This window comes from Lates calcarifer, linkage group LG1, assembly GCF_001640805.2.
Source record: "Lates calcarifer isolate ASB-BC8 linkage group LG1, TLL_Latcal_v3, whole genome shotgun sequence".
Lineage (NCBI taxonomy): Eukaryota > Metazoa > Chordata > Actinopteri > Centropomidae > Lates > Lates calcarifer.
In genome coordinates, this window is record NC_066833.1 from 18188906 (window position 1) to 18203001 (window position 14096).

Consider the following 14096-nt stretch of genomic DNA (forward strand, 5'->3'; position numbering starts at 1 on the left):
GAGTTGCAATGACTGTGTGTGCCACCCTTTACCAAAATTCATAAACAGCTTCACTGAAAGAGGAGAGGGTAATAAATAGTCTATGTTCTTCCAACATCCAAGCAGAGATGCACTACTTCAGTACTGTCCCATCCTGTAAAGTGTAATCCTTTAGATGTTCTCTGGAGTTTTTGCAATTTTTCTGCAATACCTTAATTTTTGGCCACTGGCAGTGAAAACAAGCTGTAAGCACAATAGTGATATTATACCTGGATTTCAGTAGCTGAAATAACACAAAATAGAACTGTATTTATATTGCAATATAACTCAGCTGCATTAATCTAACAAACTGAGTATATAAGGAATTTATAATTCATGTATACTTTTAATGCCAATCTGCGTCTCTGGTCTGGTTGATCCTCTGTTGGACTCTACAGGTGAAGCTCTTGTTGTGTCTTTTCTCCACTGCTATACTACTGCTGAGAGTATAGCGGTCATCAGGAGGCCGACTGTCTCTGTAGGTCCAGCAGAGAGGAGGTTTCCCTCACTCTCTAGCCACAACACCTCAGGCTCAGCTGCTCACGTTGCACCAGCAGGGGATACCATTTAACAAAGAATTGCTGAACAAAATATACATTAAGTGGCCACATTACAGATAATCACCCACATATAATTTCCTCATGATGACTGGAAACCTCAGCAACCTGTCTATGTTTGTGGAACTGCTATGCATTTCAAAATGGCTATATCTAGGCAAACAAGGGCTGAGTTCTGTTATCAGCATGATGAGGGAAAAAATGAACCAGGCAAACCAACCAACTTTGGAAATAAGCAATTATTTTACTTGATATCTAACACAGGAGCATACATGTAATACAGATATCAATACAGATTTTAAATGCAGTCATAATACATCTATCAGGGATGTAGATAACATCAAAAGAAAGAAATTTCCATATATACCTATGTAAACAAATCTATCCCTAAAACATGTCAACATATAATTGTTGTGTCTTGAAGATCATACTAGTATACTATGGTCAGCTGATTCACAAAACCAGAGGGATCCTTGTCTGGTTTTGGAAACTGCACAACCACAGCAACTAATTAGGGGTCTAGGGTCTATATACCCCCCAATTTCTTAAATACCTCTGTCACTTGTTACTAGTAAAACTCTAAGACAGAATCAGCAACAGGGTCTAAATGATCAATAACTCTACTTACAGCTCAGACTTCCTCACACACAGAGAAGAAGGGGAAGGAGAAAAGCCTTGCCTTCTTATGTGATACGAGTCGACTCTGTTGACCTTGTTCTCTGTAGTGCTAGGACATCCAGGCTCATTGCCAAATTTGGAAAAAAATTTTTACAAAAGTTTGCTCCAAATGTTGTTGATTTTGTCAGGACATGTGCACACAGAGAAAACTTACAATCTCACTCTAGCAAATAGCTTTGAAGACCTGTTGTTCAACCATGTCAGAAATCAAATGTGTAGATAGGGACTTATGGACACAGTGTGAAGATGGAGTCTGTTGAACCATTTTTTAATTGCCATGTTGTTGAGTATGGTGTATTGTGTTAAGGTCAGTACCTGTATTGATCACAGTGGGGGAACTTTGATTGGACAGCAAAGGGGAATGTAATTAACTTTTTTTAAAACCATAAATACCTATACAGCAGATAGATTTCAAAAAATAAAATAGGGATAAGAAATACAACGATCTGTGTGCATCATGTGCAATGTTTGTGTGTAGCATAATATCTGTGATGGTGACAGTTACACTGAGTGGTATATGGATGTCTTCATCAGTAGAGGAGGGTAGTACTGGGTGCCGTGGTATGGTGGAGTCTTGATGGCAAGAGAGCCTCCCAAGCACTTTGAGGCACATGGATAGAGGAGTCTGGCTGTTTAAGCCGATACATTGTTCATGCAAAAGCTTGTAGAACTTGAGTTCCTGGGAAAGTCTTCTGAGGTTTACATTGTTCATTAATGGCCATGTGTGTTTAATCAGCAGTTGAGCTGTGCAAATTTGGCAAACCACTTTGCAGAGATGTTTGGAGACTTGTGGGGTCTGGAGGTCAAGGCAGTGTGCAGGACTTGATGAAGTCAGGTCAGGCCACAGCATTCCAGGCTTCCTGAAGGTTGGACATCTGAATCAAACAAAGACAAATACAATCAGTTAGTATAAAGACAGCAAAGATGACAAAGAAGTGGATAATATATCTGAGAGAACACACCTGAGGACATCATGTGGCACAGAGGTATCATCATCAAGGAGGGTATGGTACAGCTCGGCCTTCCTCTTCTACACAGCTGTCCAGGACACAACTTCTCTGGGTCATGGCATCCAATGTTGATATTCCAGGAGGCACATATATACATATACACACAGACACAGACACACACAGACACACAATACAACGAGATGCACTGTTTTTCCTGCAATTTATCAAATCTTCTCACAATGCCTGATTTCTTGGAGTAGAATAACTAAAATTTCAGCAGGAACAAAATGTATTTGTTTAGACAGTCCAATTGTACACTAAATTTGTGGGCCACACAGTGTTTGTGCCATCTTGTATTAGGAAGCTTACCTCAAAGATTAGTATCTGATTTTGAATTGACAGGACTGAATTGTCAGAACTGAACAAGGGTGCAAGTACCAAAGCTGACCCTTTTGCTACAGAAGGGATTTTGTTGTCTGGGCTTCACTGATAATACTGGAGAAAACTACCTCATGTCCACTCCCTGGTCCATCTTTGGCCCAACTGAGACCTTCAACAATGAGCAGTCGCAATTATGTCTTAAACATGACCCCCATTGTCCATCTGTCACTGGTAAGAAACCAGTCAAGCAGCAAGCAAAATATGTTTTCTTGGTATCACCAGACCAACTGCTGCTTCAAATACTCCAGCGGCCAAATACTCAAGATTATAAGTTGGCTGGTTTTACATGTTACATTAGACATTACCTAGATCCTGATCCTAAGTGCACCAACTTCAGAATAGTCAGTAAGACATCGAAAAGACTCAATACTATAGGTTTGTCAACTGGATGACAAAACCCTTATACTCATGTATATGCAATGCTTCACCCTGATTCACCCAAATAGTGCAGACTCATACTATCTACAAGTTTTAAACATTTTCTCTTTCTTGCATATACATTAATCAAGTTTTATATTGCCCACATGCAGGTGTCATGCGTCCTGGAGTAAGATCATAATAGCATACCATGGTCAGCTAATTCACTAAAACCAGAGGGATCCTTGTCTGGGTTTGGAATCGGCACAACCACAGCACACAACTCAGAAGAGATTCATGGTCTATGTGGTTACTCCTAAGACTAGTTGTTTTGTTTTTTTTGTTGTTTTTTTTTCCAAATTTCTTAAATACCTTGAAGTCACTTATCCATTACAACTTTAAGACAGAATCAGCAACAGCGTCTAACTTAGCAATAACTCTACTTAGAGCACAGACTTCCTCACACACAGAGAAGAAGGGGAAGGAGAAAAGCCTTGCCTTCTTATGTGATATGAGTCGACTCTGTTGACCTTGTTCTCTGTAGTGTTAGGACATCCGGGCTCATTCCTGGTTGTGATTGCCAAATTTGGGAAAAATATGCAAAAGTTTTCTCCAAATGTTGCAGATTCTGTCAGGACATGTGCACACAGAGAGAACTTCTCTCTCGGGCTGGTATTACAAGTCCGGGTCTGTCAGAACTAGTTCTGAAGAAGTGCCGTCCAACCTTGTCAGAAATCAAATGTGTAGATAGTGACTTATGGTCAGTGTGAAGATGAGTCTGATGAACCATTTGGACAAATCAGGGTCAAACACTTAAAGTTCTCCGCTTTGTCAGTGGTCTACAGCCACATTTTACCAAATATGTAAAAACAGACATGCTGAAATGCAAATTGGTCAAACAAAAACTCAAAACACAAAAAGGAGAATATACAGCAGAGTACAAGGTTTTTATCCTCATGTAACAAATTTACATAAAGGACAAAAGGAAATCCTAGAAGTAAATCTTCTACAATAGAAATCTTATTTCATACAAACATTACAGCTGTCTCCTGTAAATCTCATGAAAAATGATAAGATATAGGGCCAATTTTAACCCCCATTAACACTTATCTAACACAAGTACTCTCCCTGCAGCACCTGGCTCTAATTGCAAGTCTAAAAGTGCCAATTTTATGCTCCATTTCTACTTCAAGACAACACCTGTTAACCTTAAAACCTTCACTGGAATTCAGCCCACAGTATAATGTTTCTATTCATAGCATGTCAATACCAAGTAACTCAGAAGGAGCAAATTGTAAAATATGGTGACAAATTGGTACCCTTGACATCAATTGTTTTTTCCCCTCATAGCCATTGTTGCTGTTGACCTCATCACCAACAGATCATACATTAAGCAAATATACCCAACTTAGGTGTCCATTAGCTTTTTCAAAATTTTATTGGACGTATCTGAGTTGTCCCTTTCTGCCAGGCTTGCTCCCTCACAGAAAACCCAAACGCGCTACTACAATCCCGTGTACGTATGAAACTGCCCGAAAATATCGTGTGCCAGTTGATGCTGCAGTGATTGACGTTACCGTACCCTGGTGGTGTAATGCTCTGCAGGGGTGGGATAAATTTCCCCTGCTGGGAGGCCTCCCAACATACAGCGCAAATAAATATAGATATGAAACTGTACCGCTCCAGATCTACTTGAACTCAAAAGGTTCAAATTGAGTATCCAGTTGGAATTAAACTTGGCAGAGTGAGACAAGCCAGCCTTTAACTTTAAAATCCAATTCCAAACGTGAAGTACAATAAACATAATTGGTATCAAAATTTGGGTGGTGATGATCTTGACAGCAGCATAACTACAATGACAAGCAATGTAGTAAATCAAAGCACCCCAATCAAACTATAGGGACTGTTAAGGGAATTAAATTTGGAATACCATCCCAGATCACAAAAACGTAATGAGGGGAAAAAGGAACAACAACAACAACAACGCCAACGCCAACTATGCTACACAAATCACAGCAAACGCTTTTATCAAGCATGAGCAAAGTGAACAAGTAGCTAACAGATTAAAAGCATTTATCAAATATGAATAAGTGAAAATCTTGGACCGACAGAATTTCCTCCAGCATAGAAGCCCCAGACTATCAAAATGCCTGACTTTATACTTTTATAGGCTGCGTATGTGACGCTGATGTTTAGCAGACACATAGTGCTAAAGCCTCATCATGGAGACATACAATGAGAGACAGAGATATACAGACAGAGACAAAGCTAAAGACAAAGAGAAAGACATAGACAGATACAGGTAGAGACAAACAAAACTAGAGACAGACAAAGAGATAGAAACATAGATAGGAAGACCAAGACAGCACCAAACATGGTGAAAAAAAACAATAGGATTTAAAAACAAAAATGACACTTACTTTGGTTTGAAGATTCTCACTCATCCAGCTCATGGTATTTCTAAGTGCTATACAAAGGCAGGTGGACAGAACTGAAGAAACCGTTCAGATGAAACATCTTCAAAAACCTCAAGTAAGTCCAGTTGCCTTCATAGAACACTTAAAAAAAAAAAAAAAAACCAAATACTTACTTTCTGTAGATCTACCTGTAAACAAAAACTTGTCCACTAAAGCTGTTCCAATTTGATTGGACAGGGATGAAAATAAAGTCATGGCACAAGCCATATTAATTGACAGTGTTTCTGTCCTGTATGATCACAAGTTCACTTGGTGGTAATTGTTATTCAAAGCCTTTTATATTTGATAGGGTCGTTTATATTTGCATAATACGGTATATTTATTGCCAATTATCTGAAAATGTTCATTTTCCGTATTGCTTTAGCATATAGGTATCTGTTCTGTCAGTCCGTCAGTCCAATAAAGCTAATCCGATGGTGAGACCAAAAACATTAATCTGAATGTCAGACACAGAGACACAGAGTCCAAAAAAGCTAATCTGATTGTCAGTCAGACACAGCGACACAGACTGAGACAGACAAGATACAGAGACACACAGACAGTATAATAAGTCTTTTGAATGTCAGTCTGGTCAAACAGACAAAGAAAACAAACAAAGACGGAGACTGAGACCAGATACAGACAGCCAAAAAGACAGACAGACATACAGTATCAGTATCAGTGTGTGTGCATGTGTGCGTGTTGTGTGAGGCGGCAGCAAGACACAACAACAGCTAATGAAAAGACAGTGGATAGGACTGTGTTAGATCAGTGTGTGTGCATGTGTGCGTGTTAGTGTGACAGGGGAAAAAAGGGTTGGCATGGCAGCCATAATCAAGCAAACATGGGACTTACTTGTTTGTAGATTCACCAGAAAAATGAGACACCGATTATACAGACTAAGACGGGTATACGGACGGATGGTCAGTTATCATGGATGGCCTCTTGGATGGATAAATGGCAAAAAAGGAAATAGGTAGTCATGGTACTGTGGTTTTGCTTGACACGGCGGCCAGGGAAAACCACAGCACATGGTCGACGGACACGCAGACATAAATTGACAGAGACAAACAGGTACTGCCACAAGTGATAGCACGGCGGCCATCAAAAACACGGACAAAAGATGGACGAACAAAAGATGGACAGACATAAGGCTGTGTTGCAACACAGCAGCCATGAAAAGGCACCTACAACACACAACTGCCAACAGGCTGATCAGCCTTCTGACTTGTACACAAAATCCACTCCCTGTCACACAAAGAAAAACTGACTCTAAAGACTACAGTCTTAATGTATATTTAAGATTTTTTTTTCCCAGGCTTGTGTAGATGATTGCAGGAATGGGTGGGAGACCAATTCCTGCAGCCATCTATATTAAAGTTAATATTATATTAGAAATGGCACTTTATTATTTGGTATAAGTATTATAGATAAGGACGAACGGCAGCTAAATTATGCCAAGCTAAAAGCCATATCGGTTGGATGAACGAGGAAAGGGATAGATCGTTAGAGATCGGCACGTTGGCCGAGTTAAAAGGGTGAGGGATAGAGATTGGAGATGGCTCGGCGGCCCAAAAATAACAAAAAAAAATAATAAACAAAGACGCAAACCTCAGTTTTTATAGACTGGCAGTCATGTCAAATGCGTGAACGAGGAAGGGATAGATCGTTAGAGATCGGCACGTTGGCCGAGTTAAAAGGGTGAGGGATAGAGATTGGAGATGGCTCGGCGGCCCAAAAATAACAAAAAAAATAATAAACAAAGACGCAATCCTCTTCTTTTGTGGGATGAAGTCCAGATGAAGGCTGAAATTGAAATGAGTTGGTTAGTTATGGCACAGTGGCCAAGCAAAACCCCAGCACATTAAGTAAAAAACCAGCACTTACTTTTGAAGATTGTACAACCAGAAGCTGTTGAAGATCCACGAAGAAATTCTGTCGAAGATCCGCAAAGAAATTAAGTTTGAAGTTCCACCAGGAAAATAAATGTTTGATGACGAACACGCAGATATGTTGGATGGATGAGCAAACAGTCACATTGGACACACGAGCACACGGACCGATTTTTTGTTCCAGCACGCGGACCGATTTTTTGTTCCAGTGACAAATTTGGAACGTTTGATGTTAAAACTAAACTCCAGTTTTAAGTTAAGACCGCTCACGGTGTGTGTTTAAGGCCCTATAATAAATTTGGCCAAGGTTCTAGAATCTACTTTGTTTCTAAATAGTGAAAATGATAAGCTATGATAACATAATGGAAATGTGTTTGTGTGATGATGCATTAACTCAAAGAAACAGACACAACCCTAATGATGCACTGACACAAAGAAACAGACACAGCCCTAATGGATTTTTTATATATATATATATATATATATATATATATATATATATATATATATAATATATATATATATATATATATATATATATATATATATATATATATACACACACACACACTTTTTTTAATTTAAGTATAGGAGTGTATGTTTTTGTTTTAATATATATCCTAACCCTTATTATTATTATTATTATTTTATTATATTATTATAAATTATATTATATATAAATATAAAATTTGGGCTGGGGTGTGTCCCTAATATTTGATTAATTGTTCAGGCGTACTATAAAACAGAACCAGGAAGGCACAGTGACCATCCAAAAACAAAACATAGAATTAAAGAATATAAAAATGGGACTCACCAATTGTAGATCTACCTAAAAAGGAAAAGGGGTTAGTGCATAAATATTCATCCAAGCTTATTAGACAGAAATCAATAGTCATGGCACAGCGACCAAGACAAGGCACCTTCTATACAACTTTTAACACCTTTCTTTAAACGACAGTACAAAAACTCTCCACTCCTATCTATTGTAGGAAAGGACCAATAACCTACCTACTATCCAACTTTAAAAAAAAAAAAAAAAAAAAAAAAAAAAAAACTGTCTGACCCACCACAGAGCCCTGAAAGAGTCCCTTCAGTCTCTGCGCCACATCAGTCCAGCTCTGAACCTACATTTTACTCTACCTGGTCACACTCACTAGTGTGTGTATTTAGGTCCAACAAACAAGGAGACAGAATTTCTCTGTAAGCTTCCAACCACTCAGCAGTCCTCTAAATAAGCTCACTATCCAAACGACAAGACCGCTAAATTCTCCAATTGTGTTGGAAGGCCATCCCTCCCGACACAATTAAGAGATCTGCTATCTGTTCCTCAACACAGAAGAAAAACAGAGAGAAATAGACAAAGAGAGACAAACGAATGGGTGGCCGTGTTGAACGCACGGACGAAATAATTTGGTGGCCATGGTCAAATTGGATGCGCAGACTATGGCTATGTCGGTCAAACGGGTGTTGTAAAAAAATAGTCATGGCGCGGCGGCCAAGAAAAGACACATAACACACATAAAATAAAACATTTCAAGCTGATGAGACAAACAAATAGTCACGACACGGCGGCCATGACAATCCACCTTCAATACACAGCAAAGACAGACAGAGGGGAGGATGTAAAAGTCAGTGTGTGTGCATGTGTGCGTGTTTGTGAGAGAGCGGCGCGGCGGCCTTCCAAAACACACAGAATAAAAAGAAAAATGAGTCTTACTGGTTCGTAGATCTACCTGCGGGAGAAGGAAAAAAGAAAAAAAAAAAAGTTAGTCGGACTCAAGTCTCAAGCCTCTGACAGTTTGGTAATTTCCTAGCCCAACCTTGAAATTCGCTACAAAATGTAGAGCAATGGCATTAACGCTAACGCTACTCTAACTCGTGGCTTCGTTAATGGCATCACTTACTTTTCTTGTTCAGTTTTAAAGGACGAGGTTCTCCCGGTGTCTTTTCCTCACAGCTTACAGGAGGGCGTGGTTCTGTTATTGAATAAAAAAGTGACAAAATATCATTAAGTGGATTACTTTGACTTACAAATGATCAGTTGTATTACACTGCAGCAGCCGTTCGCGGTCCTGTACACCGTCTATGCGCAATACTACCTAGGGAGGCCTCTGTACGTTGGTTTGATTACCTCGGCTGTTTTTGGAGTTGTGAGACTAATACTGTGGTTGATCTTATTGACCACACCACACTTACAGGTTATATTCACGTGAAATAAATAAACAAATAAAGCCGCGAGACCCGTTGCTTTGCATTCACTGCTGAATATTTAAAAAGGGTAAATATCTTTTCCCAGCGCACATTCTCCTTCCGAATTTTATACAGTCAAGACTAATAAGGGTTTACAGCACTGTGGGTTAATCCGTGTCCCTCTGAGCGACCACAAACAACTCGGCCTTTTCCTTTGCCAAATTCTCTGTACTTGTATTTAAATGTGGGAACTTAAAGAAACTGGGCATTATACGGTGCAAGAGCCTGCGTTTCCCCACTGCAGTGAGGTTAAACATGTCACTCTAAACAAATATTCCAAGTTACAAACTTAAAAACCCAACAGGTGCCGACACACCTGACCGCAATGACAGAAACGCCAGGCTAACTGGTGGCTAACTTAGAGGCTTTACTAACCTTTCTCAGTGAATTTCCGAGCTCCTCCTGTCGTTGGACGCGATCGTCCCGGTGTCTCTTAACTTTTGCGAACATTTCTGACAAAGGCAACATTGCCGTTAAGCCCCCGGGGTTTTACATTTCGACCCCGCCATGAAGCGCCGACACCACCGCTGCCATGGTGTGCTAATCTCGGCGTCTGACGTCATGGTCTTATAGTTTGAGAGCGCATGCGGTGATGCGTTCAAGGATCAGGTAGGGTCGTAAAATCTAAAATTTCCTCCTACAGAAATGTTTGGTACATTGTTAAGCTTTGAAAGATTCTCAGGGCTCTGATCCCCTACAGGAGCAATGACAGCGATGTTTTATGGTGTTGATTTTGACCAAAAAAAAAAAAAAGTAGTTTGAATGAAAGATAAATAGCCTCAATAAAGATACAGTATGGAGACAGGTGATTGACAGATGATTCATGTGATGGTCAAATTGTATAACAAGTAGAAATTATTATAAAGTACCACAACAGATTTAGATTTTATTTTAGTTTGCTTTGTAATTGCTGCACTTTTCATTTCATTATTTTACAGTAACAGAAAATATACATGATTTCATGACTTTCTATCAGTTACAATTATTGGTACCAAACATTCATCAATGGAATCGAATGGACTGCATTTTATCTAACACTTTTCTAGTCATATCAACCACTCAAAGTTCTTTACACTACAGGTCACATTCACCCATTCACACAAACATGCATTCCTTTGAGGTTCAGTATCTTGTCCAAGGATCAGCGCAGACTGGAGGAGCCTGCGATTAAACCACTAACTTTACGATTAGCCCTCACTATCTCCTTAGGTGACCCTCACTACCATCCTGAAACACAGCTGCCCATAACAGTTCATTATTAATGCAGATTGATCATAAATGAATGTCGTTAACATAAGTCATAATTTTACTCAGGTACAGAGATAATTATCCTGTTTCCACACTTATGCAGAGGACAAAAACACATAAACTGATCAGCAATAAAAACACATGATTCGCTTCAATCCATATATATAAAATAGTTTTGTCACAACTGAAGTACAGTTCAGTTTTGAATAGATAAAGACAAATGTTTAGTCACATCTTCAGTCGAAGCGCATACCTACATATACGGCTGACTAGCCAAAGAGTCACAACAATGTCAAGAGAAGTCACCGCCTGTCGACTTCGTTACGAAGAAAAACTTTATTGACCAAAATACAGTTACATTTTATTTGGTGTACTTGATCGAAAATAGTGGATTTGTCAGAGCTGATCGTATAGTCAGTGTTGTGCTTTTCATGTTTAAATTAATTTGTTTCGGTGTGTTGCCACAGTTACAGCGCGTTAGCAACTGTTAGCAATTAATTATAGAAAATTAAATAATATATACAAAAACAAAAAAAACAGCATCATTTTGTTGGCGCTTAAGCAAAACAGAGTCTTATTTCGTCAGTCGGGAATATGCTTGTAATCAGCCCTTACAGTTATTTCTTTTCGTAAACTGTTTATTCTTTGGTGAGATTCATGGACATCTGCCTGAGATAGGTTAGTCAGGTACCAAGCTGTAGCAGTCAAACTTTGGTCCGGCTCCTGACTGGGCTGTGATTGGACACTGCACCTGTCAATCTTCTCAAGAGAGGCGGGACTTGTGCGCCGGCAGACAAGTCTCAGAGCAAAAAACGTCAATACTCTTTGGTCCTAACGGTCGTCATTTCCTGTAGTTGTCCACAGAGATGCCTGCGTGAAGAAGCATCGAGGCTACGGGCCACGTTTTTGATAAAGATGTGTTGTTAATTTTTGGTCCGCGTTTTCGGTCAAGGTAACGTCAACAAACATTTGATCGTCTTATTAACTGCTAACGTTTGGAAAGTCATCGTAGAAAGAAAAGTTTCCTCGGTAACTTCAGCTGAACCAGCTCGTAGTTGTGACCCGCCAAAAGCCACAGAGGTTCAGCGAGGAAGTGACCATTTTGTACTTAATCTGCTTTCGATAACGTTGTAAACCATCTTCTCTCATATTTATCTTCTTGGGAAAGAAAATGAGTGGCGGGTTTAACTTCGGGCAGCCCTCTACGGGCTTCACTTTCGGAGCTCAGAAGACCACAACCGCAGCCTCCGCCACCGGTTTTGGGCTGACAAGCTCCGCACCTGCAGCCTCAGGAGGAGGCTTCACCTTCGGCACTCCCACCCAGCCCAACTCCAACGCTACCGGCGGTTTTAGCTTCGGTACCCCGGCGAAGAGCACAGCAGCCGGCGGAGGCTTCTCATTTGGGACCCCCACCACCTCCTTTGGTCTGGGTACGGCTCCTCAAACCACGACAGCGGCAGCAGGGTTGACTTTAGGCTCCACGGCAGCTCCAACTGCGGGGTCAGGGTTCACCCTGGGCGGCGGTTTGTCCGCACAGACAAGCGCTTCCGCCCCTGCAGGTGGGGGTTTCACCTTTGGGACTGCTCCTCAGGCTCAAACCCAACTTGCTCCAGCAGCAACAATCGCACCAGCAGCAACGACAGCAGCAGGCGGCCTCTCGTTTGGAGCTTTCAGCTTTGGAGCTACAAAGGTCCAGGCGACCACAGCTGCAGCATCTACTGCTCCCACAGGAGGAGGCTTCAGCTTTGGCGCCAGTGCTCCCTCCACCCTCACCTTAGGCTCCCAGCCTCAGCCAGCCCCCACAGCTGCAGCCACAACGGTGCAGGGTGGAGGATTTACCTTTGGGATTAAACCTTCATCAACCCCAGCTCCTCCTGCATCTACCCAGTCAGCCCCAGCTTCAGGTCCCTCTCTCTTTGCAACACCCATCACTACAACTGCTGCTACTGTCCCTGCAACAGGTTCAGGATTTACTTTGGGTGCAGCAGCTCCAACTCCAGCAGCAAGCACTGCTCCTGCAACAACCACAGCAGCTGGTGGAGGTATGCCTTTCATGCTCAAACCTCTGGGGCCAGTTACTGCCACCTCCACATCTGCCCCTGCCTCTACTGCCACAACTGCACCTGCCACAACAGGTGTTGCTACAGGCTTCACACTGGGACTCAAACCTGTATCCAGCACAAGTACCACAACAACTACTGCAGCCACAACGATAACTACAACCACGGCTCCTCCAGTGATGACCTATGCTCAGCTAGAGGGCCTCATCAACAAGTGGAGTCTTGAGCTTGAGGACCAAGAGAGACACTTCTTACAGCAGGCAACTCAGGTGAACGCCTGGGACCGCATGCTGGTGGAGAATGGAGAGAAGATCACGTCCCTGCATAAGGAGATGGAGAAGGTGAAGCTGGACCAGAGGAGGCTGAACCAGGAGCTGGATTTCATCCTGTCCCAACAGAAGGAGCTGGAGGACTTACTGTGCCCACTCGAGGAGTCAGTGAAAGAGCAGAGCGGAACCATCTACATGCAGAACGCAGACGAGGAGCGTGAAAGAACGTACAAGCTTGCAGAGAACGTGGATGCGCAGCTGAAGAGGATGTCACAAGACCTGAAGGAGATCATCGAGCACCTCAACACATCCAGTGGCCCTGCAGACACCAGTGATCCAGTAAGATGAGATCATATTTTAGATGAGCTTGGCTTGACATTTATTGTTGCAAAATAAATTAATTATCTACCTTTCTGTCTTTTCTTCTTTAGCTTCAGCAGATCTGTAAAATCCTCAACGCCCACATGGATTCACTTCAGTGGATTGATCAGAATTCAGTCCTCCTGCAGAGACGAGTGGAGGAGGTGTCCAAACTGTGTGACAACCAGCGCAAGGAGCAGGAGAAAACCTTTCGCTTAACATTTGACTGATCTGGAATAAATATGTTGGCTTATAAATCAACATTGTTCTAATTTTTCAGTAGTTGTGAACAGGGATGTTTTTATGTAGGTGTTAAGATATTTTGGATTTGCATTCATCACAATTCCTGTCAAACTGTCAAACTGCTTTTTCCTACAGCTGTTTGGAGTGTTTTGGTTGCATAAAGATTATTTTCAGTGAAATAGTTTTTATATAGAACAGTGAAAATTTTCCCATGTAAATGCTTTGCTTGTTCTGAAGAATATGATTAAATAAACCTTTGGATTAAGGTTCTGCTTTATTGGTCAGTAAAATAAGATGATTACAAACACTGCTGCCAT

At 41.2% G+C, this 14096-nt stretch overlaps 1 protein-coding gene and 1 long non-coding RNA gene across 2 annotated transcripts; one reads left to right on the forward strand and one right to left on the reverse strand.

The window, feature by feature from the left end:
• Nucleotides 1–8392: 8392 nt before the first annotated feature.
• LOC108888653 (uncharacterized) lies at nucleotides 8393–10266 on the reverse strand. The gene is made up of 3 exons (XR_001961869.2): nucleotides 9975–10266; nucleotides 9254–9325; nucleotides 8393–9082 (listed from the first exon to the last, which is right to left on the reverse strand). It is a non-coding gene; the product is annotated as an uncharacterized LOC108888653 (long non-coding RNA).
• A 1403-nt stretch (nucleotides 10267–11669) lies between these two features.
• Nucleotides 11670–14045, forward strand: nup62l (nucleoporin 62 like). The gene is made up of 3 exons (XM_018684794.2): nucleotides 11670–11799; nucleotides 12016–13515; nucleotides 13608–14045. The coding sequence occupies exons 2-3, from the start codon at nucleotides 12019–12021 to the stop codon at nucleotides 13764–13766; spliced, it is 1656 nt and encodes a 551-aa protein (XP_018540310.1). The 5' UTR covers nucleotides 11670–11799; nucleotides 12016–12018; the 3' UTR covers nucleotides 13767–14045.
• The last annotated feature ends 51 nt before the right edge of the window (nucleotides 14046–14096 follow it).